At 46.8% G+C, this 27,419-nt stretch overlaps 2 protein-coding genes and 1 pseudogene across 2 annotated transcripts in view; 2 read left to right on the top strand and 1 right to left on the bottom strand.

Moving 5' to 3' along the window:
* RELN (reelin) overlaps nucleotides 1-27,419 on the bottom strand; it is a 581,586-nt gene that overhangs the window by 477,645 nt on the left and 76,522 nt on the right. Inside the window, exon 2 of the mRNA XM_062213575.1 lies at nucleotides 24,153-24,263. Within this exon, the coding sequence (XP_062069559.1) occupies nucleotides 24,153-24,263 (111 nt within the window). The remainder of the gene's footprint in view (nucleotides 1-24,152; nucleotides 24,264-27,419) is intronic.
* LOC133775232 (uncharacterized) lies at nucleotides 1,546-5,019 on the top strand. Its single transcript, XM_062213458.1, has 2 exons — nucleotides 1,546-3,749; nucleotides 4,216-5,019. The coding sequence occupies exons 1-2, from the start codon at nucleotides 1,699-1,701 to the stop codon at nucleotides 4,223-4,225; spliced, it is 2,061 nt and encodes a 686-aa protein (XP_062069442.1). The 5' UTR covers nucleotides 1,546-1,698; the 3' UTR covers nucleotides 4,226-5,019.
* LOC133768361 (U4 spliceosomal RNA) lies at nucleotides 15,967-16,049 on the top strand (annotated as a pseudogene).

Below are 27,419 nucleotides of genomic sequence, written 5' to 3' on the forward strand. Positions count from 1 at the left end.
CGGGCAGGACGTTCTCTGGGAAGGAAAAGTCAATCCCCTTCAGAGAACCTCTAGGCACGCCCAGAGCAGAAATGCCCCTCCCCTCCAGGAAACCTCTGGGCGCGCCCAGAGCAGAGCTGCCCCTCCCTTCAGAGGGTCTCTAGGCGCACACTTATGATGTCACTGCGACCGGCCAATCCTGTTAACATCTTAGCACTCTCCCTCAGCATTCTCCGGTATGCTAATTGTCCCTCCGAACCAACCAATCCCGTGCCACCTCTGCATTTTATACCAGCACTCTCCACCAGCATTCTTCGCCAGCATTCTCCCATATGCTAACGGTCCCTCTGAACTGACCAATCCTATGCATGCGTTAGGAATATGCTAATTCGTTGCCTATATAACCTGTGTGAAACTGCCGCTCAAGGCTCCTCCTCACTGCCTGAGGTGGGGGCCCGTTTGCGCAAACGTACAATAAATACCTCATGCTTTTTGCATCAGCTGGTTTGGAGTCTGGATTTTTGGGCGTCCTCTCGAGCAAGTGGGCATCTCTACTACTGAGAGGTCCAACATTTGGCGCCCAACGTGGGGCTTGAGGTCGCCCTCAGACCCATTCTCTGCAGGACCAGTTGGAGGTATAATTAAGTGTTTTCTGTCTGTTGTTTTTTGTCTTGAGTATTCTGACTGGATTCTGACTGAAGTATTCTGACTGGCCAGTATCTGACCTGACTCTGTGGGACCAGTGGGGGAGGCAGGCGTGCCCAGCAACCCCTGGTCCGTTCCCCGGAGGACGCTCCGGTCTGTGAGACCAGTAGGGGAAACCCTCGGTCCGTTCCCCCGGGTCACGCTCCCGGGGTGGTCTGGAGGTGGGTCGGAGACCAAGTCTCCCTCCTTCCCGGGGAGGGCTGGTCAGGCAGCCGCTCCCAAAAATAGCGCAATAGCGTTCGATTTGTCCTAGCCATGTGGTTTGTCTTGCTTACTGTATATGTCTGTGCATTGGCTGTTCTTTTTGTTTGGGCTGAAATCCTTGCACGCATGGGTCAACAAATAACCACCCCTTTAAGTCTCACTCTAGATCACTGGAAGGACGTTCGAGAACGCGCGCGCCACCTCTCAGTGGAGGTTAACAGGAAACAATGGGCAAAATTCTGTTCCTCAGAGTGGCCGGCCTTCGAGGTCGGCTGGCCAAGGAACGGCACTTTTAACCTCGATATTATTTTACAGATTAAGGAGCGAGTCTTTCAGCCAGAATCCGATGGACACCCTGATCAGGTGCCCTACATTACCACGTGGGAGGATCTTTCACGTAACCCCCCTCCCTGGATAGAACCCTTCTCCTTCCCGACGGAGCCCATACGGACCCCGATACCTCCTCCTCCTATCCCGGTTGTGCCAACCTCCTCCTTATACCCTCTGAAGGAGATTCGAGATCCAAAACCTGACAAGCCACCGGTTCTTCCGGCTGATCAGGACTTTCTGCTCTTTGACTCTCCCCCACCCTATCTTCCCAGCCAGCCTGCTCCCCCGCAGGAACCCCCACAACAACCAGAGTGGGATGTGCAACCTTCTGCACCATCCCCTGATTCCACGAGGGCAGGGGAAGAAGTCTCAGCGCCTTCCCCGCCCTCCAGCTGCCTGCGCCTCCGTCGGGGGCAGGCAGGGGGCTCGGGAAGCGTCTGGACTTCGCAGGCTTTTCCTCTTCGCTCGGTGGCTGGCCAGATGCAGTACTGGCCATTTTCTGCTTCCGATCTTTACAATTGGAAAACCCATAACCCCTCTTTCTCTCAAGACCCCCAGGCTCTGACTGGGCTGATCGAGTCAATTTTATTGACTCATCAGCCCACCTGGGATGATTGTCAGCAGCTTCTGCAGACCCTCCTCACTACTGAGGAAAAGCAGCGCGTCTACCTTGAGGCACGGAAAAACGTCCCTGGAGCAGATGGCCGACCGACCCTACTGCCAAACGAAATCGAGGAGGCGTTTCCCTCAACCCGTCCTGATTGGGACTACACCACCGTTGCTGGTAGGGAGCGACTTCGTCTTTACCGCCAGATTCTCCTTGCGGGTCTCAGAGGGGCTGGAAAGCGCCCCACCAATTTGGCCAAGGTACGTGCAGTAGTGCAGGGGGCTGAGGAAACGCCGGCAGGCTTCCTAAAAAGATTAATGGAAGCCTACCGTATGTACACCCCGTTTGACCCCCTGGCAGAGGACCGGCAGGGAGATGTAATCATGTCCTTTATAGGACAGTCAGCGCCGGACATCCGCAATAAATTGCAGCGGCTAGAGGGGCTTCAGGGATATACTATACAAGATTTAATAAAGGAGGCAGAAAAGATTTACAACAAAAGGGAGACCCGAGAGGAGAAGGAGGAAAGGATCCGCAAGGAGCAGGAGGAAAGGGAAGACAAAAGAGACAAAAGACGTAATCGAGAGCTTAGTAAAATTTTGGCCACCGTAGTGCAGGATATAGAAAGGAGTAGACCAGGACAGAATAGGGACTTGGGAGACAAACGAAAGCCTCGGGTGGAAAGAGATCAATGTGCCTATTGTAAAGAAAGAGGACACTGGGTCAAAGACTGCCCGAAGAAAACACAGGGACCAAAGAAGAGACCAGTTCCAATCCTGTCCCTGGAAGAAGACGGCTGGGTGAGTCAGGGCCAGGAGCCCCCCCCCCCTGAGCCCAGGATAACCCTTGAAGTGGGGGGCAGACCGGTAACCTTCCTGATTGACACGGGAGCCCAGCACTCGGTACTGACTTCAGAAAAAGGGCCTTTAAGCTCCAAGACTTCCTGGGTTCAGGGGGCAACTGGAGGAAAGTTATGTCGCTGGACAACCAATCGAGAGGTCCAGTTAAGTACAGGACTTGTGACACACTCGTTCTTACTAGTGCCAGACTGCCCCTACCCCCTCCTGGGCAGGGACCTACTCTCGAAGGTAGGAGCCCAAATTCACTTCCATGAGAAAGGAGCTACCATCACAGACTCAGGAGGGCGGCCCCTCCAGGTATTAACACTACGCTTGGAGGACGAACACCGATTATTCGAGAGGCCCTCATCCACCATGGCTCCCCTGGACCCCAAGTGGCTCACAGATTTTCCTCAGGCCTGGGCAGAGACTGCGGGAATAGGGTTGGCCGTCAACCGGCCTCCCTTGATCATAGATCTGAAGCCCACGGCCATTCCCGTGTCAGTTCGTCAATATCCGATGGGCAAGGAAGCTAAGGAAGGTATCCGGCCACATATCCAGAGACTGTTACACCTAGGCATTTTAAAACCTTGTCGTTCACCTTGGAACACCCCCCTACTACCAGTAAAGAAGCCTGGTACGGGTGACTACCGCCCGGTACAGGACTTGCGGGAGGTTAACAGGAGAACGGAGGATATGCATCCCACGGTGCCCAACCCCTACAATCTGCTAAGTACCTTGCCTCCGACCCACGTATGGTACACTGTGTTAGATCTAAAAGATGCATTCTTTTGTTTAAGACTGAGCCCTCAGAGCCAATCCATCTTTGCTTTTGAGTGGAAAGACCCAGAGACCGGGTTTTCAGGACAACTTACCTGGACAAGGTTGCCCCAAGGATTTAAAAACTCGCCTACCTTGTTTGATGAAGCTCTGCACCTAGATTTGGCCGACTTCCGAGTCAACCATCCAGACCTGGTCCTCCTGCAATATGTGAACGACCTCCTCCTTGCCGCTGAAACTGAGCAGGACTGCCTAAAAGGTACCGGGGCCCTGCTACAGAGACTGGGGGAATTGGGCTATCGAGCCTCCGCGAAAAAGGCCCAAATATGTCAGAAACAGGTGGCCTACCTAGGCTACCTCCTAGAAGGAGGGCAACGGTGGCTGACAGAGAGCCGAAAAAGGGCGGTTGCTCTAATTCCACCCCCCACCGATGCCAGAAAGATGCGGGAATTCCTCGGGAGTGCGGGATTCTGCCGCCTTTGGATTCCTGGGTTTGCGGAGCTGGCAGCCCCATTGTACCCCCTCACGAAGTCCAATGCTCCCTTTCAATGGAGAGAAGAGCAACAGCGGGCGTTTGACAACATAAAAAAGGCCCTATTGTCAGCCCCAGCCCTGAGCCTCCCTGATATGACCAAGCCCTTCACATTATACGTGGATGAGAACAAGGGAGTGGCGAAGGGAGTGCTAACACAAATGCTTGGACCCTGGAAAAAGCCGGTGGCATACTTTTCAAAAAAACTAGACAATGTAGCGGCCGGCTGGCCTCCGTGCCTCCGCATGATAGCGGCCGTGGCAGTTCTGGTAAAAGACTCGGACAAATTGACTCTAGGCCAACCTCTCACCGTAGTGGCACCTCATGCTGTGGAGACAGTTATCCGACAGCCACCAGATCGGTGGCTCTCAAATGCTCGGATAACTCATTACCAGACTATGTTATTAAACTCAGAGCGGGTCCGGTTTGGGACTGCCACCTCTTTAAACCCGGCCACCCTGCTCCCGGAACTGGGGCCCCAGGCCCAGGTAATCCATAACTGTCACCAAATCCTGGCTGAGGCCCACGGCACCCGAAAAGACCTAACCGACCAGCCGCTGCCGGATGCCGAAATGACCTGGTTCACGGATGGGAGCAGCTTTCTACAGAACGGTGAGCGGAGGGCTGGGGCAGCGGTGGTGGATGGAAAAACTGTTATCTGGTCAAGTGCCTTAAAGCCTGGAACTTCTGCTCAAAAAGCCGAGCTCATAGCCTTAACTCAAGCTTTAAAACTGGCACAAGACAAAAAGGTCAACATTTACACAGACAGTCGGTATGCATTCGCCACTGCCCATGTACATGGGGAGATATACCGGCTAAGGGGCCTCTTAACCTCGGCAGGCAAGGACATTAAAAATAAGCAGGAAATCCTAGATCTTCTACAGGCCCTGTTCCTGCCCAAAAGGTTAAGTATAATCCATTGCCCCGGGCACCAACGAGGAGACGACCCCGTAGCAAGGGGAAACAGGATGGCAGACGAGGCCGCTAGGGCGGCAGCCCTGAGCCAACAGGTGCTCCCGTTAAAGACAACTGAGCCCACCCAAGTATCGAAGGAACCACCTTTCCTCTATTCGGACCAAGACTTAGATACGATCCAGCGGCTCGGTGCAGAGTATAATGAACAAATAAGGGTTTGGAGGCTCGGAAAAAAAATAGTCCTGCCACACCAATTGGCTAAAGAAATAATTACCAGCCTCCATCAATGGACTCATTTGGGACACAAAAAACTAAAAGCAGCCTTACAGGAAGATAGGCAGTCTTATTACATCCCCGGACTTGACTCTTTAGTCCAGCAGGTGACTGAATCCTGTGTTCCGTGTGCCAAGGTAAATGCCAGACACCTCAAGCTCCCGGAGGGAGCTAGGGTAAGAGGAGACCGACCAGGAATCAACTGGGAGGTCGATTTCACTGAGATAAGACCGGGCAGTTATGGGAATAAGTATCTTCTAGTTTTTGTAGACACCTTCTCCGGATGGACTGAGGCATTCCCCACAAAACGGGAAACCGCCCAGGTGGTCGTCAAGAAGATCATAGAGGAGATCTTCCCCCGGTTCGGCTTGCCTAAGGTAATCGGGTCCGACAATGGCCCAGCGTTTGTCTCCCAGGTAAGTCAGTTGGTGGCCAAAGCATTAGGCATAAATTGGAAATTGCACTGTGCCTATAGACCCCAAAGTTCAGGACAGGTAGAAAGAATAAACAGAACAATTAAAGAGACCCTAACCAAATTAGTGTTGGAGACTGGCGTTAAAGACTGGGTCCAACTCCTCCCTATGGTGTTGTTCCGGGTCCAAAACACGCCCTCTCATTGCGGGCTGACACCATACGAAATCCTTTATGGAGGGCCCCCACCAGTAGCAGGCTTGCTTGACCTTGCCAGTGACTCCGTTGCCGATGCCCCTAAGTTACAGGCCCGGTTGAGAGCGCTCCAGATCATCCAGAACCAGGTCTGGAAACCTCTTGCAGCAGCCTACCAACCCAAGACGACAACTATCCCACATCCTTTCCAAATCGGTGATGCCGTGTATGTCCGAAAACACCAATCTAAGACTCTAAAGCCCCGGTGGAAAGGCCCTTTCACTGTGCTGTTGACAACTCCCACCGCTCTCAAGGTCGACGGAATCGCTGCTTGGGTCCATGCCTCACACGTGAAGCGAGCACCACCTCCCCAGGGCCCCGAGGATCCGGATAGACCAGCCAAATGGAAGCTCCAGCGCACTCAGAACCCACTCAAGCTAAGACTTTCAAAAACTGTTTAATATTTGTGATGTTCCTGGCCTTTCCCCATTGTTTTTCCAATCCCCATGCTCCACAATTGTTAACGTGGGAAGTAATTTCCTCCACAGGACGGGTGGCCTGGTCTGCTAGTGGGTTACATACCCCCGGGGCATGGTGGCCCACCTTATACCCGGACGTATGTCAACTGGTTACTGGGTTAGATACCTGGGATGTACCTGACCAGGATAATTTGACAAAAATCCCTAAAAATAGTCTTAACTATTGGGGCGTGTATGGCTCCCAGTCCCCAGTCAGTGGGACCCAACCCAGTCCAGCAAGAACAGAGTTCCCTCCCTCCAGTGAGGCAGGCTCTCCCCAGGCCACCCCTCTTGCCAGCCACCCTTTCGCCTAGCTTGGCAAGTTTAACTCCAAACACTTCAAGCCCCCGTACAACCGGACAGCGGCTGTTTAACCTTTTGACAGGGGCCTTTCTGGCCCTCAACCAGACCAATCTGGAGCTGACCGAGTCCTGTTGGCTATGCCTAGCCCCAGGTCCACCTTATTACGAGGGCCTCGCGGTCCCCAGGACCTGGAATGGCACTACAAAGGCAAATAATTGCCTCTTGCCCCTTTGGGCGCGTCTCACTCTTACAGAGGTGTCGGGACAAGGTACTTGTGTAGAAAATCCTCCCTTGTCCCACCGACACTTGTGCAATGTCACCCACAATGTTACTATACGAGACGGCTCGTGTATTCTTAACAGGTTGCTCCAGTTTATCCGCGAGAGGCTTTTCCTTATCCAAACCCGGGTGCTGACTCAACAGTACCAGTGTCAAGCTTCAAAGACCTCCGAGGTCCAATAGATTTTAGGATTAAAATCTGTGCAAAAAGAAAAGGAGGGAATGAAGGACCCTTATGAGGGAGAGGGACAAGAAATTAGGCCTGGGCAAATATCAGGGGCTTCTTAAGACGTTAGATGTTCCCCAGAGTCTAGCGGGCAGGACGTTCTCTGGGAAGGAAAAGTCAATCCCCTTCAGAGAACCTCTAGGCACGCCCAGAACAGAAATGCCCCTCCCCTCCAGGAAACCTCTGGGCGCGCCCAGAGCAGAGCTGCCCCTCCCTTCGGAGGGTCTCTAGGCGCACACTTATGATGTCACTGCGACCGGCCAATCCTGTAACATCTTAGCACTCTCCCTCAGCATTCTCCGGTATGCTAATTGTCCCTCCGAACCAACCAATCCCGTGCCACCTCTGCATTTTATACCAGCACTCTCCACCAGCATTCTTCGCCAGCATTCTCCCATATGCTAACGGTCCCTCTGAACTGACCAATCCTATGCATGCGTTAGGAATATGCTAATTCGTTGCCTATATAACCTGTGTGAAACTGCCGCTCAAGGCTCCTCCTCACTGCCTGAGGTGGGGGCCCGTTTGCGCAAACGTACAATAAATACCTCATGCTTTTTGCATCAGCTGGTTTGGAGTCTGGATTTTTGGGCGTCCTCTCGAGCAAGTGGGCATCTCTACTACTGAGAGGTCCAACAGCAGAAAAATACTAAGTGTCAGAATTTGCCCATGACCATAGTTTTTCTAGCTCACCCTGATACTAAAAAGATCTCCAAAAATCAGGGTTGGGTTGAGCACCCCCCTTGACTTGACATCATAGAGGCTGCCTCCTTGGTCTACTTTATTAGAGACCAGGAGAAGGAGGAACAAGCTAGCAGCAGAGGATAGGCAACAGGCCAATCAATAGCTGTTCTGCACGGTGATCTGCCGTCAAGGAGACCCAGCAAGGCCAGTGCACCCCAAACGGCACCTGTTTTCAATCTAAGGAGCCAGGGCATTGGGCAAGCTGCTGTCATGACAGAAACTGCCTCTGTCAGCTCTGCCAAGAGCAAGGTCAGTGGACACGGAACTGCCCTGGGTGTCGAAGGACTCCTGGTTCAGAACCGCAGACCTTGTGGCCCCGAGCTAAAAAGCCTTTGGCTCTGCCCAGCCTCTGCCCAGCTTCTAGCTCCAGCCACTGCTGTTGAGGGGATGGCCTAGGGTCAGTAAAATGCAAGTTGCCTATTTCTATCAGCCTCCTATTCAGCTCTCCTCCTAGTCTAGCCATGTAATGCAAGTCAACAGGGTGCCTCCCTCAAAGGAGATTTGCATCTCTTTCAATTCTCTCCCAACACCCCAATGGATAGGTCTGGGCCTCACACACCCAGCCAGGCCTTAAAAGTCTATCCAATAGTGTTAAGCTTAAAAAGCCCTCCCTGCCAGTTCCTAAAAACAGGGCTTTCAATAACAGCTAACTCAGATAGTCCTGCACCTACTTGGACAGGTCCTCACTGAGGACTTAAAGGGCCTATCTCTTGAGGGGGGGTGCACGATAATCCATAATATAGATGGTTAAATGTAAATAATTTGTTAGTCTATCTCCTTTCCCAGCCTGAGACTCTAGTCTTGTACATTGGCTTAACTTCCTAGCAAAACTAGCTACTAGGTTCCCAAAGGAAAACAAAGCATAGCTAGTCCATTAGAGTGTTAATTATTTAACCCTTGTCCTCTCCCCTAGGGAGAGAAAACCTGCCCCAGAGAGGATATGGGCCATTCAGCAAATTCCCACTTCTGTAAACTCCAGGCAGTCCCAGCTTTTCTCTATCAGGTTACAGGTTCCTAGATACAGGGAAATAGCACAGTTCCTAAACCAGGCTGACAGACAGCCAAAGCAGAGCCCCCTCCTTTGGGGGAAAGAGCAAACCACAGCCTTTGCTCAGCTAAAGGATGCTATGACTAAAGCCCCTGTGCTAGGACTGCCAAACCCAGAGAGACCCTCCCAGCTGTACATCACTGGAAGGCAGGGAGTCGCCTTAGGAGGGTTAACTCTGGATCTGGGACCTGTTAAGCAACCTGTGTGCTACTTTTCTAAAAACTTAGACATGGTTGCACAAGGATGGCCTCACTGCCTAAAGACAATGGCAGCAGCTGCCTTGCTGACAGAGGAGGTATCTAGAATTACACTGGGGCAAGATATCGCCCTTTATACCTCATATCAAATAAATTCTCTATTAGAGCAAAAGGGCTTTCACTGGCTCACAGATAGTAAAATACTAAAATATCAGGTCCTCCTTCTAGAAAACCCTCAGGTAAAAATAAGGCATTGCTCTCCTATAAACCCAGCTACTTTAATGCCAGTTCCAGGGGAAGGTGGTCCCCTCCACTCCTGTACTTAGACTACAGACTTGATCTATGCCAGTAGAAGGGACCTAAGAGACAGCCCCCTGACTAACGCAGATGAGGTTTGGCTCACAGATGGAAGCAGCTTTGTCAGATGGAACCTGCTTCTCAGGGTATGCAACAGTTACAGCATGGCACATCATTGAAGCGTGCTCTGCCCCCAGGAACTTTTGCTCAGTTAGCAGAACTAATCACTTAACCAGAGCTCTAAAACTAGGTAAGGACATGAGAAAATAACTCCCAGGGGTCTATACAGCAAAAGGGAACTTACTCCAGGGAAGACTGGCAAATAGATTTTACACAGATGCCACTCTGTCAAGGCTATAGGTACCTGCTTGTACTTATAGACACCTTTACTGGATGGGTAGAAGCCTTCCCAACCAGAACTAAAAGAGCTCAGGAAGTGACCAAAACTCTCCTGAAGGAAGTTATTCCATGCTTTGGTCTCCCAAAATCTTTACCAAGCGACAATGGGTCTTCCTTCATCTCCCAGACTACACAAGGGATTTGTAAGGCCCTAGGAATAACCCACCCCTTCACTCTGCATGGAGACCTCAGTCTTCCGGTAAGGTAGAGAGAGCCAACCAGACTCTATAAAAAACATCACAAGTATAAAAATGTGTGCTTGGTAAGGAAGGTTAAAAAGGAAAGAGTGTTCTTGGTAATGAAGGTTAGAAGGAAAGAGTTTTTTTAATAAGGAAAGGACGTGGTTTGTAAGAATGACTTTATCCTGATGGCTAGTTTACTCTAGATTGAAATGGAAATAATGAAATGTTTCAAGTAAGTTGAAAAAGGTGTGTGAAAGTCACAACAGGTTATAAAAAAAATATATTAAACATGCTAACTGCTGCTCCGAGAGGTATCTGTGCCATGTTCCAGGAAAAATGTTGTCTCTGGGTCAATCAGACTGGACAGGTACAAACCCAAATTTGTACTTTTCCTGAAAAAAGCCGAGCATCTCCAGGGCCAGGCCAAGCAGGGTTGGGATTTCTGGCCTGACATCTGGTCATGGAAATCCTGGCTATTTCCTCTCCTTGGCACAATAACTTCTGTAATCTTGCTGCTTCTCTTTGGACCTTATGTTTTTAATGCCCTTGTTTGTTTTGTCTCTAACAGAATAAAAGCTGTCGAACTCCAAATGGTCATCAGACAAGGCTTCCAGCCCATTCCACTGGATGACCTGAGCAGCCCTCTGGACCAAGCAGGACAGTCTTTCCAAGGCCACTGTTGCACACCATAAGACAGACAGCAAGAGGAAATACCCAAATCCCCCTCGACGCCCACATGCCAGCTTTGAAGAAGTTACAAAAAACGGAACTCCACCCATAATCCCAAAGAAGAATTTTGGGTATTACCTCTTGAGGGGAGAATGTTAGGTAGCAAGTCAGTTATGAGCTTATGTGTGTGTGACATAAAGGCCTAAAGAGAAGACATCTATGTCCAGCATATGCCTCTGCATCTCAAAGTCATCCTGACAATGTTTCAGGGACAGCCCAGAGTTCCCATCCTGCCCTGCCTCCTGCTACCTGATAACCTGCCAGGTGGAAGTCCCAACCCCTTCTGCCTGACAATCTTCCACAATCTCCCAGGTGCAGCCCAGTATCTGCATCTCAAACACCCTGCTCCCTTCCTCCTGTCTGATAACATTTGCATCCATAAAGTCCTTTGTTTTTCTACTTACATCCAAAAAGCCCTTTGTTCCAAGAGGAGCTGAGGTGGGGAAGCAAGACCCATCTCCTTAAAAACCCCCAGCCTCAACTGGACTGCGCGCTCAGCCCTCTGCCTCTCTGCTGAGCTGCCCGCCTGGTCTGGCCAGGTGTAATCTCTCCTCTCAACATGTAACCTTGCTCCCCCCCCCTTCCGAGTGACGGCACTCTCTCCCAGGTCCTGTCTGGAGAGGTGCCCATCCGTTCTTACGGATGTCCCTTCTCTAATAAACCTTGCTATTTTACCTCCCACTACTCTATGTCTCACGCCTGAATTGTTTCTTGCACGAAGACAAGAACCCTGCAATTTCTCTGGTAACACTCCTACACATTATTAGTGGGAATACAAAACAGTGCAGCGTCATGGAAAACAGTTTGGCCACTCTTCAAAAATTTAAAGAGAATGACCACATGATCTAACAATTCTATTCCCTGGTACACACCCTAGAGAATCTAAAACATGTTCCTACACAAAATTTCTATATGAAGGTTCACAGGGACGCCACTCAGAGTGGAGAAAACTAGAAACAATGCAAAGGCCCATCAGTGGATTCCAGAGGTCAATAAAACAGGAAATATCCATACAGTGGGATTTCCTCAGCCACAAGTGAGCATGGAGGACTAATCTGTGTTTCAGCGTGGACGAACTGGAAGGCACCTGAGTGTGGAAGCCAAATGCAAAACTCAGCATCAGTGTAAGTCTATAAGTCAGCTCAAAGGCCCTGTTACTGGACCATCCCATTGGTGTGAAAGGTCCAGACGACACAAATCCAGGGACAGAAAGTAGATTCTTGGTTCCAGGGGCTTAGAAGGGCTGAGATCTGGCACTGAAATGTTTTCAAATTAGTGGTGATGGCTACATAACACTGAATATGCCAAGAACTGGTGAACTGTACACAAAATCCTGAATTATGTTTCAAAACTACAACAACAACAACAACAACAAAATTAAGACTCTAAAAAGCACTGTTTGACCAGAAATTCTGAGCTTTCCATGTTAGACCTATTAGCGTAACATGAGACACTAATGTTTGCAAGAAGCACAGTATGGGAAAACCTGCTAGTTACACAGAAGTCTAAAATCTGTTCTGAGGTGTGACTGAAAGCAGTTCCTTGCTGAAAGGGGAAGAAGAACAAAGAAAGGGGGAAACGGGGCAGGTTAGGGACAAAGTTCATCACCCTCATCAACATTCAAGCTCTAGCCCTCTGTCTAAGGCCCTAGAACAGAAAGCCAAACCCCAAGTGAGTTTTTCTTTTATTGGTAACAGATTCACCCTTTAAGTTATTATTGTGAGGAAATGCTATCCAATCCCATGAGTTTAAAATCCGGTGGAAAAAAGACTCTTGTCAGAGTGTGGATAATCACTTTAAAAGAAAACAATTAAAGGGCAAAACAAAACGTCTTCCCTGAATCCGATCTCTGATAGCTACACTGCTTTTACTTCTGGTTCGCTATTTACTTGAGTTCACGTGGAGAGGAACTTTTCTGAAGGAGACCAGAAATAACATCATCAGCCAGCTGATCACAGCAGCCTGGTTCTGATGGAGGCAAACAAGCAGGGCGAGAAGCGGAGAGGGAGAGTCGTCTGAACTTCTACCGAAATAGTCACAGCGTTTTTGCTCTTCTGTTTTCCAAGATGGCAACTCCCACACGAACGAGTCAGACATTCAGAGTCCAGAAAACAGTAATTTAGTTGTTGTGCTCGCCTCGGAGAGCAGCCTACACGTCTGTTAGGCTAAATGGAAAACCCAGCATCAGAGTGAATAAAGCTACAGCACAGAACAGCGGAGTGGAACCACACTACATGGGTGAGGAGCCCACGGCATATGTTTCAGCCAGAACTATTTCCCAGGAGATGCTAAGAATGTACCTTCACTGATTTAAAAAAAAAAAAGTCAAAGATAATTGGCAGAATTATTTCTGGAAATTAATAACTGCATAAAATCATTGTCCGTTTTTCTGAGATTCAACTGCCAAGTCAATTTCTGTGAACACAGAACATAAATCCATTTATCGTTATCTGCAAACCAAGAAAAGAACTGGAAACCCTCAGAAGTAAGCCACAAGCCCAGGAAAATGACTGCTAGGTCAGAGCCCAGCTTTGAAGCTCATGCCTGGAACGTCACCTTCGATCTTGTGCCCTGTTAACAGCGGACAGCCTGGCTCACTCTGTGCAGGGTCACCCTCAGAGAAGTTCTGCACCTCTTATCAGCCGAGACTCACTGTTCCCCACTGCTGTCCCCACCCCACCCCCACCCCAGCTTTGCTGAAGACAGCCAGAGAAAAGTATTCCCAATACCAGTTTTATCTTGGGAGAGACAACACGGCATTTACAGACACTTCCTTTCCAGGATTCTTCTGCTGAACTCTGGCGAGGAAGAAAGTGCCCTCCCAGTGACCTGCGGCTATGTCCTTACTCATTTCCCGCTCAGTCATCAGGGTGAATGGCTTCTTGAATAACAGAAATGAGCTTATGCCTTGCCAAGACTAAGCAGCTCTTCACAAGTGAATTAATACCAACTGGGAGAATTTTAACAAAATGTCCATTAGTGAGAAGCTGGAGTCCAGAGCCCAAGCCAGGTATCAAACCCAGACACTGCTATATGGATGTGGGACAGTGGCATCCTGGCCGCTAGGCCAAATGCCCACCCCGGGTACCTGCATTTTTAAGGCACCTGCAGTGGTCTCTGGGCTGATTTCCTCTATCTAGAACAGTGTTGATGCTAATTCATTTTTACGGAGCTGCTTCTGCATAAGCTTCTGCATAAGCTCAAAGTGTGAGCTTATTTCTGTTAAATTCACTTCCCTAGAATCTGTGGTGTCCAAAGGAAACTGCTAGGTGAATATTAAGGAGCTGGAAAGCAGGTCTTATGTGAAGTATGGCTTTATTTGTTCTTTGCTTTTGCATAAGAAAAACATAACAATTAACTTAAAATTTTGTTTATTTTAATTTATTTGAAAGGTAAAGAGATGTTTTCCATCTGCTGGTTCATTCCTCAAATGCCCAGAACAGCCAGGACTGGGCCAGACCAAAGCCAAGAGCCAAAAACTCAACTCAGGTCTCTCATATGGGTGGCAAGGACCCAAGTGACGTAATTACTTTTTAACAAACATTTACCACTTTAAATCATATGAGACGTTATATGAGAACAATACTAAAGTTAAAGGAAGGAGTTACACCTTAATACAAAAAAAAAATCCTCCTTGATCATCTACCCTGATATAATTTTAGGATCTGTTTCCAAGCAATTATAGAGTTGCCACTTCTGGGGAGATGTGAGCTGCAATAAAACTTAGTTGTGATGGGGCTGCACTGGACTCTCCAAGTTCTTTCTAGCCCCCTGATTTATAGAAGACAACCAATCACCATCCTATCTGAAAACACTGGTGCCCACCACCTGCAGGAGAAGAAGGGACACAATGGTAGCTGGGATGAATATCCCCAGAGCTCTGGGTGGTAAGACTGGTGTATGTTTGTGTAGTTTAAAATGCATGTACAGGAGAGTTCATATGTAGATTTAGAGCATTCTCCCTCCCCCTACAGCTGCCCTTGTCCATACACTCGCCCACACACTAGTTGCCTTTACTAAAGGCAACTCTAGCAGTAACACACCCTACAATGTCTCTAATGGCCGGCGCCGCGGCTCACTAGGCTAATCCTCCACCTGCGGTGCGGGCACCCCGGGTTCTAGTCCCGGTTGGGGCGCCAGATTCTGTCCTGGTTGCTCTTCTTCCAGTCCAGCTCTCTGCTGTGGCCCGGGAGTGCAGTGGAGGATGGCCCAAGTGCTTGGGCCCTGCACCCGCATGGGAGACCAGGAGGAAGCACCTGGCTCCTGGCTTTGGATCAGCACAGTGTGCTGGCCGTAGTGGCCATTTGGGGGGTGAACCAACGGAAAAGGAAGACCTTTTTCTCTGTCTCTCTGTCTAACTCTGCCTGTCAAAATAAGTAAATAAATAATGATAAATGTCTCTAAGAACTCTATAGGATTATTCATTCAGTGACTAGTCACGCTGCTCAAAGTGACACGTGGTATGTGTCATGAGTGGAGGTGGCTGGATCGTCTCCTTGTTCTCACAGGGGCAAACAGGTTTCTAAATCAGGAAATTCAGTCATTCGTTGGAGGTGGCTGGTGGAGAGGAAAGAAGACAGGGGTGCACAGAGGAGGGGATGCCAGAGAGGGACAGAGGACGGGCTTAAGAAGGCTCAGCCAAGGAGGCAGGAGGACAGCCAGCAGGAACACTAACACCCTAGAATATCGCAAGTGCTTGGCAATGGTAGCTATTCTTATCATCATTTCTTAGAACCCAAGGATATCTGAACCTGAGCCCAAAAAAGCCTAATAGCAGAGTCTGGAAGGCTTCTGGGTTTCCTTGTCTTCTCTCTGCACGAGACTCCTCTGAGCCACCGTGGAGGATGGCTGCCCATAGTTCCCAAGTGTTTACTTGTACCTTGGATCCAGCTCAGGAAGAGCTGGACTGGGATTGATGAGCCTCCATCCAAATCCCATGCTAATAAATCTGCTTCAGCTGGGCTTGTGTAGCTCACGGTTTAAATGGAGGCAAAACGGTTAGGGTGGAAACATGCTCCCACGGCCTCTCCTCCCGAGTGGCAGGAAAGGAAGAAGGGAAGGCCAAGCGGAAACCCATCTCGATTTCCAGGTCTACATTCTAGAACTGGCTAAGCAATCTTAATCCTCAGAGGTTTTGCAGGCACGGATGAGTATTTAAAAAATCTGATAATCTTATTCCTTGGCTTTCCCTTCAACTTTCCTTCATTTTATTTTCCCATATGCTCAGTCTAGCTTCTTTTAACAATCTGTTAATGGCCAAATATAAATCCATTCAGCTTTGCGCAGTGGCAGTATCGTAGCCAATGAGGTTTATCCGAGGCGCGATTATTGCTAATTGAAAACTTTTCCCAAATATAAATCCATTCAACAAAAAGAGATATAAGCACACAGTGGAATATTATTCAGCCATAAAAAAGTAAACCACAGATTCATGCTGCAACACGATGCACCTTGAAGACATTATACTCAGTGGAAGCCAGGCACCAAAGGCCACATGTCATATGATTCCATGTATGTGAGATGTCCAAAATAGGCAGATAGCAGCTAAGCAGGTGCAAGGAGCTGTCAGAGACGATGGGGAATGATTGCTAATGTGTACGTGTTTCTGTGGGAGGGGAAGAAACTGTTCTGGAATAAGATATTGGGATTAATTAAGCAACCTTGTAAATATACTGAAAATCACAGAAAAGTGTATTCAAAAATAATAAATTTTATAATATGTGAGTTACGTTTTTTAAAGTATCTGAAAATTGGGTGTGATGCCTGAACACCTGGTTTTATTCCTCATACTGATACTTTCTCGTGCAATAGCCCCATTGGCTCTTCCCAAGTCCTATCTCCACCTGTGTATCAGGGATAAGGGCTGAGCCAGGTTCTGAGGGAGTCCAACCCGGTTCTAAACTCTACAGGTAAGAAACTGGGTGCATACCCTGCCCGTTAAGGTCAACTTCCCTCCTTTTTATTTATTTTTTTATTTTATTTATTTATTTATTTTTGACAGGCGGAGCTAGACAGTGAGAGAGACAGAGAGAAAGGTCTTCCTTTCCGTTGTTTCACCCCCGAAATGGCCGCTACGGCAATCCTCCACTGCCTTTCTGGGCCACAGCAGAGAGCTGGACTGGAAGAGGAGCAACCGGGACAGAACCGGCACCCCAACCGGGACTAGAACCCGGGGAGCCGGTGCCGCAAGCAGAGGATTAGCCAACCTCTGCCGCTTGCATCATCTTGTCATTCTATAGCTCTTCCCAAAGAAAGAGTTTCCACTTCTTTCTGAGTCTTTAAATAATGCCCCGTTGAGCACATAATATACCAGGCACTGAAATGGATAATCTCTTTTAACCCACCGAAGGATTCTGTGAACTGGGCACTGTTGTTATCCTAGTTTTTCAAGGGCAAATGCTGAGGCTTGGAGAAGGCAAACATGTTGCTCAAGTTAGCGAGATGCAGGGCAGGGTGCAGAACCCCAGCTGCCTAACCCCAGAGGTCCAGCAATGAATCACTGCACTTAGCTGCCTTTCTCTGACAACTCACCCGAACTGGCCCAAATCCCATGCCCCTGAACATCTGTATCAGCAGTTCCTTGACTGATTAATGCCACCACTATACATTTATCATGCCTACTACCCCAGTGGTGATTCCTCTCAAGTTAATTACTCAGGAATTAGAAAATAATCCTGAAGTTTTGTCATGTGTCAAATACAAACTGGATAAAATTATTTCTTAGTGGAGATAATGCTGCACTACCCACGTGGGATGAATGAAGAACAACCACAGATTAATACCCTGTAAATAGGGAAAATTAATGGCAGCTTCATCTCATCAGCTCTGTTCTTTGTACCACCAACTAGAGTAATTTGTTTAATTAACCCAGAGTCTTCCTGTTAATTAGAGATCATTTACCAGACCCAATAAAAGGTCACGCCTTTTAATTCCTCAAGGATGTTTAAACTGCATGTCTTTGGAAAGAGACAGATGAAATAAATTTAACTCGATTATTCGGGGGGAAAGTGCTAGCTTCATTTAGGCTAGCAAATAAATATCACTTTTCTTTGGGACCTTATTTAATGAAATTGCTAGTTTACAGACAGCAAGCCCTAAGTATGGGCTTACATTCATAGCATTCATAACATGTGGGTCTCACAGTCTCCCACACACAGGACACCTAGGAGTGAACTGCAGCGAATGCTCGGGGGACCCAGGGTCCTGCTGATAATCAGCAAAGCTGTAAAAGATCCTACTTAGGTGTTTATTTTTTTTTGGTTAGACATTTAAAAATTATTTTTAAATGTTTAATTTATTTATTTTATTCATTTTAGAAGCAGAGACACAGCCAGCTGGCCAGAGAGCTCCCATACACTGGCTCACTACCCCAAAATCCAGGAACTGAACCCAGGTCTCTCATGTGGGTGGCAATGACCCATTCACCAAGGCCATGGCCTTCTGTCTCCCAGGGTGCAGACCAGCAGGAAGGTGGAATCTGGTGTGAAGACAGGACTCCATATGCCATGCCCGTGCCCCAAGGGGGGCACCCTAACCACTGTGCCAATCTACTTAGTCTTCATTGAAGGATAACCAAAAGTTCACTTAAGTAGACCCTGTATTTAAATAGCAATAGCTTTGACGACTTTGTGACTATTTTAAAAAGTACTTTATATGAGTGAAGCTGAACATCTTTGATTACTGTTTATAACCCTCACTTATTTTCATGCTCAACTATGATTTTTTTTTTTACTTTTTACTTGTGCATTAAGCCTTTGACTACAATGTAAATTAAAAATACCACCTCAAAGGAAATTAAGTCAGAATAAAACCCATGAAAACACTTGCATCCTAGCAATAAAACTCCAACATGTATTCTAAATCCACAAGTCAAGCACATACTTTTACTAACCTATTTAACATTTACCAAAATGTGAAGTCTTTCTTAAAACACTTAAAAATTTGCTTTGTATTCCCCTGTCCTATTTGCTGAGAGTGTCAGATCACACTGGGAAAAAAATCAAATCTTAATGATTCTGTATTTTAAAGATAGTGTGGAAAATACTAATTTTTATCTTAATTGTTCATTTGCTAGTAAAATGCAATTCACTGATTTTTAAGAGTAAAATATTTGAAAGAAAAAAAATTCTGGTTCTATTTACTGTATTTCTCCTCCAAACTTTGATTTCATCAAATCTCACCATTTCCAAAGTTCTGCTACTTAAATGACTGGATCTAGGATGCCTAACTATTACAGAAAGAAAAGGAAGTGATATAGACAGAAATTACAAAATTACAAGTGAAAAATTGATAAAATGGGTGATTAGCTGAACAAAATGTGGACAAACAACAAATCCACAAAAAAAAAAGGTAAATTCATATGAGGATTAACAAAATGAAATGAGGCCGCTACTCACCGGAATTATGAAACTGAATCTCAGGTTTTAGAACCAGAGTATTAAAAACTGAGTAACATCTCTAGCTTTTAGAGCCAGCATACTAAGTATTGAGTAAAATTGCATTTTAGAAGAATAATTTTGCATGAAAGCATATTCCAACAGACCCTCACTGAAGACCACAGTGAGCCTCCAAGATTTACATGATTGAGCTGGAATTCAAAGGCAGAGACAAGAAGGAAGCATTTGTTTTTCTGGACTGCACAAAGAGATATCCATAATTAAACACCACACTTCCCCAGGGCAGTGTGCTTTCTTATACTGACAAGCAAAATGAGGTATTTCAAATCAGGCAGGGCTGGCATAGGGACATCTTTTGCATAGCTATTGTTTTAATGTATTTCGAGCTATTAGGCATTTGCCTATTTTTGGTCAGTGAGGCATGCATTTTAAAGAATTCTGCTTTTACATAAAAGGCTGCAGTTATGTTATTGGAATTACATTTCTACAATGGTATTTTAGGAATAATTATAATCATAGTTTGGCTGATCGTATGTGTATCTTACATTCAAAGGAGAGTGACAATACTTTAGTGTAATTATCAGAATTAAAATTCAATCTAGGCAGAAAAAACTTCTCGAAGTACTTATTTAGTCTCAAGTAATTGCTTTACTTTGTCTTAGTTCTCACAGCGAACACATCACTCACTAATCCTGTGATATGTTGGGAAAACATTACACCACTGTATTTACTTAGAATTCCATTAAAAACATGAGGCACTGAAGATGGATTATGTATTCAATAACTCTTTTGTTCTCGATCGAAGAATGCCATATCACTTCCGCCTGATCCTACTGTAACTACTTAACCACCAACACGCAGCAGTTCTTTGCGGTTTTACCTTCTGTAAGTTTCCTGTACTTTCCAACTTGCACCCTGGCCAAATTAAAACTTTTGCATTTTGTTCTTAAATTGAAAGGGATATGCTGAATCTAAATCAAATATCAACATACTAACTTTTCTTCCAAAATTGGCCATTTTATCATATGTTATCCCCTGCTCCCCATTCAAAACTTTATTTATGAAGATTAACTCTAACAATACTCAAAAAATTATTAAATGTTAAAGTTATTTACCCCATCACATAAAATTATTTACTAACATAAATGACTTTAAAAAGGTCTCAGCTGTCTATTGAACATACGAAAAACCGTGTCCTGTAAAATGCCAAGTTGCTTGTGGGTAACCTGAGCATTTGGTTCTGGATGTCCAATTATCCTAAGTTCTACCCACGTTCAGAAGCTTCGTTGGACCCTGAGACGTATGATGTGGGCCTGACAATGATGGCAGGGATATTCTAGGTGCAATTTACGATCACCAAACTGCTTTCTAATTCAAGTCAAAACCACCTTTTTACAGCTTGGAAAGCCACTGTGGGAAAGGTCTTGAAGCCTGAATTTCTTACATAATTTCTAACAATTGTTCTAAATGTTGTTTGTCTTACTAGATAAAAATCTGCGGCAATGGGATACATGCATTTTGTGCAATCCTTCAAAAATCTGTTCACACATGAATGGTCTTCAGTGACTTTCCTGAAGACCACAAATCGACACACGAAACTTACTGAATGGAGCTAAGTCCTCTCAAACCATCGTGACATGCATACCCCAGACTAACACACATCAGAACTGCCTTTAGTCCCCTGTCCCCAGGAAGGGCATGCAAACCTCAGACAAAGGAAATTGGCTGCTTCGCTTACTGAGATTTGGAGGGGGGGGGGGGGTCCTTCAAAAAGTTCATAGAAAATGGAAAGGAAAGATCAGTTTATTTTGATGTTAAAGAAAAAATCCATGATATTTTTAAAATATGCATATAAATTTTCCATGAGATTTTTTTAAGACCTTTCCTATAACTATAGTGAAAGTTACTGAGTGTTTTCTTTGTGCAGAGGGCTTTACATAATTCACCTGCTTTCACCCTGAGGATAAAGCGGGCATCTCATGACGCGGGGACCACTATCATCATCATTTTCTTAGACAAGGGGGTAAAGCTTAGAGAGGTGAACCTTGGCCGAGGCACACGGCCCCGAGTCTCAGCCCTCCTCGTACAGCTCCTTCTTTTTGCCCGTGCCAGCCTGCACCGGGACGCCTCACACGCCTCGGCATAACCTCTCTTTAACCACAGAGTAGACTTTCCAAATCCATTCCTGGGCCCTAGAGTTTGTCCTCCATACTGACCCCTGACTGATCTCCAAATGAAAGGCCCAGCCTGAACCCTTGTCCCTTCTCTTAGGACAAAGACCTTAAACTTACAAGATCCTGAGGGGTCTGGCTTTGGTCTCCTACCCAGCCTTCTCCCTTTGCTTCTTCATCCCAGGTCCAGCTACTACTCTAAGGTTTCCTTTCAGTTTCTAGAACATTCCCAGCCTTTTCCCACACTCTGGCCTTTGCACCTGCTGGTCTTTATTTCAAGAATGCTGCGCCCCACTTTTTAAAGAACTTTAACTCAATAACCTTGACTCTTTCAGATCTCGACTCAAAAATCTAGTTTTTCTGTCATACCCCTTCCTAGCACTCAGTAAATGTCTTTGTCATCCCTCAGTCAAGTTTGCTGTTCTGTATTAATATGCTCATTGAAACAGTATCTTTCTCCTAGGCTAGTGGCTCTCAAACTGTAGTGTGCGTCAAAACCACCTGGAGTGTTTATTCTCAAAAACCCCTCCAGGTTTCAGATGTACCCTGCCTGCAGCGATCCCGGGACTTTGCAGTTAGAACTTCCACCAGGTGCCGCGGATGCTGCTGGGCTGGGGACTGGCCCAGTGCCGTGGTTTTCAACCCTGGATGAACATTGCAATCACCGGGTGGGAAGCTTTAAAGATCACCAACGCCCAAGGCTCCCCCCAACCCATCCCTGTTTTAACTTAGTTGAGCTACAGTGCAGCCCAGGAGGACTTACTCTAAATATTATGGCATTGGACTAAAACATTACCAAAAGTCCAAATGTACAAAGGGCCTTGTATTCTTATTTGCTAAATCTGGCAACCCTAGGTATAGGTCCTACTGGAAAACAAACGGCATGTAACATACTTACACATACATAGTAATATGAGGCCCACTTTCAAAAGCTCATGGACGATGAATATCATGAAAAAACTAGGGACAAATCTCAAAGTATTCTGTACCAAAATAAACTGATCTTTTAGTTCCATTTTACATGAACTTTTTGAAGTTTCCTAGTGTATAGTTACAACCTGACCTTTCAACTCTGCAGAGCACAAAAGGATAGGGCTCCATAAGTGGAATTTTTAGCCCTAACTGGTGTTTTTCCCCTGCTGAGGTTTAGCCCTTAGAAGTAGTTAGCAAGAGACTGTAAACTCTCATCTGGAATCATCAAAATAGGGAAAATTTTCAATGTCAAATAATTCACTATGATGATCAAATAGCTTCCAAGTTCCTTTCAGCTCTGAGTCTGTGGACTTCACCTTGGACAAGCACAGTAACAATGCAGCATCAGTATCACTCTCTGACCTCAGTCAGTGAACTACCCGGCATGGCTACCACTGGGACTCACATACCAGAAACAGGTAAACTTATTTATGTAGTAAATATCAGAGAAAAAATAAGACACGGAACACGATGGTTGTCTTTGATAAGACAAGTTTATCTTTCTCACATCAGTGGAGAGGGTTTGCTGTAGTTTCCCAACTTTAGAATCATATCATTGATCTCATGTCTTACATAAACTGATAAATTTGTATTTTTTGATGCTTGTGAAGGGTCTATTGAGTTCCAGTTTGGCATGGTTACAGCATTGAGGATAAACTAGCGATTTCCAAATTGAGAATCCTCTGGGATTAGTGGTGTCCTGTCTCTCCACAAAAGTAACTGGCCAAGTCATTGGTTTAAGAACCAAGACTCGGGGCTGGCACTGTGGCGCAGCGGGTTAACGCCCTGGCCTGAAGTGCCGGCATCCCATATGGGCGCCGGTTCTAGTCCCAGCTGCTCTCTTCTGATCCAGCTCTCTGCTATGGCCTGGGAAAGCAGTAGAAGATGGCCCAAGTTCTTGGACCCCTGCACCCGCGTGGGAGACCCGGAGGAAGCTCCTGGCTTCAGATCGGCACAGCTCCGGCCATTGCGGCCATCTGGGGAGTGAACCATCAGATGGAAGACTTCTCTCTCTCTGCCTCTCCTCTTTCTGTGTAACTCTGACTTTCAAATAAATAAATAAATATTTTTTTTTCTTTTGACAGGCAGAGTGGACAGTGAGAGAGAGACAGAGAGAAAGGTCTTCCTTTTGCCGTTGGTTCACCCTCCAATGGCTGCCGCGGTAGGCGTGCTGCGGCTGGCGCACCATGCTGATCCGATGGTAGGAGCCAGGTGCTTACCCTGGTCTCCCATGGGGTGCAGGGCCCAAGTCATTGGGCCATCCTCCACTGCACTTCCTGGTCACAGCAGAGAGCTGGCCTGGAAGAGGGGCAACCGGGACAGGATCGGTGCCCCGACCGGGACTAGAACCTGGTGTGCCGGCACCGCAAGGTGGAGGATTAGCCTAGTGAGCCGCGGCGCCAGCCTATAAATAAATATTTTTTAAAAAAGAAAACTTAATATAAAAAAAACAAAGACTCCCCATGTGTTTTCAATACCATGTGGCATTCTTTTTAGAAGTGTTCACAGAATTCTATTATTTTAACAAACAGTGCTATCTTCCACTTTATATGATGCTTACTTGCCAAACTGAATATGACACCTTTGACTTCTCACAATATGTTAGGAACTGTTCATGAAAACAGGTTACGGAATGATCGATTGCATGGGTACCAGAGTGGCTCCCAACAACCTAAGTGGCAGAACATGGAAATTTATATGAATCTCATAGGACCAAGTGTCATAGCAGGGTAGACGGAGAGAGAGCTAGAAAGACCAGCGCTCCAAGCTCATTTGGTGATTGAATTCACCAAAATCAAAGAAGCAAAAAATCACTTGTTTCGTTTTCTCTGAAATAATGTCTAAAATTTTTTTAAACAGACGCTTTTAAAAAAAAAGCCAGTAACTGCATAAAATACCCACAACTGCCAGAATAGCTTACCGAACCCAAAAGCATTGGAACCGCCAATGCTCTGTGAAGACTGAACGCTGGTCGACGTGTAGAGTCCCGTCACCAGCAAGCCATCAAAGAAGGTGCTCGTTGAAATTGTCACTGAAAGGCAGAGGGGAGAAAAGGGAACCTCAGTTACTACAGTCAGAATCACGAGATCCGTTCCTGCAGTGTTCGACATTGTCAAAACAATCTTTACCCATTGTTAACAAATGATTTTCATACTGTTCCTCGTTAGTATTTTTTTAATGCTAGAAATTACAGAGGAGCAAAAAAGCAGCTTAGAGCTTCAATGTCTATAATTGCTGGTCCTAAATATAGCAACCAGTCCTACCTTTCTACACTCATTTACACATTTCCCAGCTATGTGAAAACTGAAAATAATGATAGCATTGAGTAGATGGTTTCCCACCTCCACTATCTCCCCTGAAGGCACTCAAAGGCATTGCTGGAGTTTTGGCATTGTGATGAAACACTTTTTTTTTTCAACTCTTCCATACTGTGGGAAACAATCTTCTGTTGGCTAAAGGAAACACAGTGAGATGCACTGTATTTCTTATTGTGAGCCTACATTTCATAGTTGAGTTCCCTGAAGTTTTGCAACAAAAGCAGTCTAATTTGCATGAAGTCAGCCCCTTCCCTCCTGTGAACAAGAAAGGGTGAGCCCTGTGCACACTACGTTTTAGAACAAAGTCTACAGGAAGAGTCCAGACGATTTTACAATCAGAAAATTGGGATGTTCCTGGGAAAAGGAGGGTCAAACTAACCATCTCTCTGTGCGACTCAGGTTTGGCTTCCTACAATTTTAGCTTGCTCACCAACCGAAAAATTGAGGCAGGTTTCCTGCCTGACATATTCTCCTTCACAGATCGTATAAAATCAAGAGAATTCCATTTGTAAGAAGCAGCTGGGGTGGGGAGAGGGTAGGGGACATTATTTTGGTCATGCCAGTACAAGGCTGTCATCATGGGTGGGGACAACAAGGAGAGTGGCTACAGTCCCATTAACTTTGATGAAAATGTTTCAGTGAAACTCTAGGAACTCCAAAGAGGAGAGCTAAACGGCATAAAACAAGACACCTCTGTCAACAGAACAGTCTGACATCCTGCTACCCCAAATGGCATTGGGCATTGGAATAAATCGCCTTCTCATCCTTAATGAAAAATATAATGGGCATAGAAACCACAAGTAAACTTTCCAGCTAGGTGCTGAGCTAAATAGTTTACAGGTCTGACCTCATTTCAATGTCAAAGTGAATCTGTGAAGGAAGGGCTACTCCTATCCCCACATACAAATGGCGAGTTTATAGCACAAAGTGATTAAGAGCCTTGCCCAGAACCTTCTGGTATCATCTGAAAACAGTGAAGCTGGTGGGGCCAGCGCTGTGGCACAGCAAGTTAAAGCCCTGGCCTAACGCACCGGCTTCCCATATGGGCGCCGGTTCCAGTCCCGGCTGCTCCTCTTCCTATCCAGCTCTCTGCTATGGCCTGGGAAAGCAGTAGAAGAGGCCCAAGCCCTTAGGCCCCTGCACCCATGTGGGAGACCTGGAGGAAGCTCCTGGCTCCTGGCTTCAGATCAGTGCAGCTCCGGCCGTTGTGGCCATCTGGGGAGTGAACCAGCGGATGGAAGACTTCTCTCTCTGTCTCTACCTCACTCTGTAACTCTTTCCAATAAATAAAATAAAAATCTTTAAAAAAAAAAAAAAAAACATTGAAGCTGGTCACATGATTCTCATTTGGTTTTTCTCTGTTGACCTCAGACCCCAAGTGACAAAGTAAGAAGCAGCTAGGGCAGGGGGGACATTATTAACCCTTGCTTAATAACTCTTCTCCCAGATTACCCATACGCATGAAGAGTACTTAAAGAAAAGGGAAGGGAATGCTTTAGGAGCAGAAATCACTGTTATAAGAGAGAAGGCGAGGCCGGCGCCGTGGCTCAACAGGCTAATCCTCCACCTAGTGGCGCCGGCACACCGGGTTCTAGTCCCGGTCGGGGTGCTGGATTCTGTCCCAGTTGCCCCCCTTCCAGGCCAGCTCTCTGCTGTGGTCCGGGAGTGCAGTGGAGGATGGCCCAAGTGCTTGGGCCCTGCACCTGCACGGGAGACTAGGAGAAGCACCTGGCTCCTGCCTTCGGATCAGCGTGGTGCGCCGGCCGCAGCGCGCCGGCCGCGGTGGCCATTGGAGGGTGAACCAACGGCAAAGGAAGACCTTTCTCTCTCTCTCTCTCTCTCACTGTCCACTCTGCCTGTCAAAAAGAGAGAGAGAGAGAGAGAGAGAAAGGCGAACCAGAGATTGTGGGGAGATGACTGATCCCAGGACACGGTGGATGAAGCCCGAGGGTGGGTCCCTCATCTGCTACCTGTCGCCTGGGGGCTCTTGGGGCAACCACATCATCTAGATCGAAACATCACCATCCACAGAAATATATCCCCGTCACAGTCCCCCATACCCCAGAGCTGATTTTCTGATGCCTCCTTCTTTTGAGTCACGGCTTCTGTGTTCCCACCAAGCGGGGTTTGGAACAAAGTGACTTCCGGATCACTGACCACTGTGTCCTGGGCCACCCTTACATTTGCCATACACCCCAGTCCAGACAAGGCAATCACCATCGCTGTATCTTCAATGCTTTGCTCACTGATCTATCTCAAGTGCCTAGAATAACTCCGGATACTTTTCCATGCTCAATAAGTAGTTAGTGGGTTATTAACAAATTATCACTCAGTCATTCAAAAGCAATGTGAAGTTGGCTATTTTCAGCTCCTCTCCAGGGGAGTAGTGTGTATGCCAGATGAATCCTATTTGGAAAATCCAAATGGAGAAAAAAAAAAAGAAAAGTTGGCTATTTAAATAGGCACCGTGTTCTGCAGAGGGCAAGATGGATCAATGCAGACGGCAACTAACTGAAAGGCAAGTTCAAGACATCTGTACAAAGGCAGGGTGACGTGGCTACACAGGTTGTCACATGCTGTGTGTTTACAGAAGTCATCTAAAGAAAAATCTCCCCAGATGATAATCCGTTCCTCTGCTTGCTACCGTCGGGAATGCGGAGTATTTCTTAGGGCAACCAAAAGGGCATCGGCCTTGGAAAAAGGCTACTGTCTGGGCACTGCAGAATAAGCTCCTGTTTCCTCTCTTTTTTTTTTTTTTTTTTTTACAGACAGAGTGGACAGTGAGAGAGAGACAGACAGAAAGGTCTTCCTTTTGCCATTGGTTCACCCTCCAATGGCCGCCGCGGTAGGAGGCACGCTGCGGCCGGCGC

Source organism: Lepus europaeus, chromosome 1, assembly GCF_033115175.1.
Source record: "Lepus europaeus isolate LE1 chromosome 1, mLepTim1.pri, whole genome shotgun sequence".
Taxonomy (NCBI): Eukaryota; Metazoa; Chordata; class Mammalia; order Lagomorpha; family Leporidae; genus Lepus; species Lepus europaeus.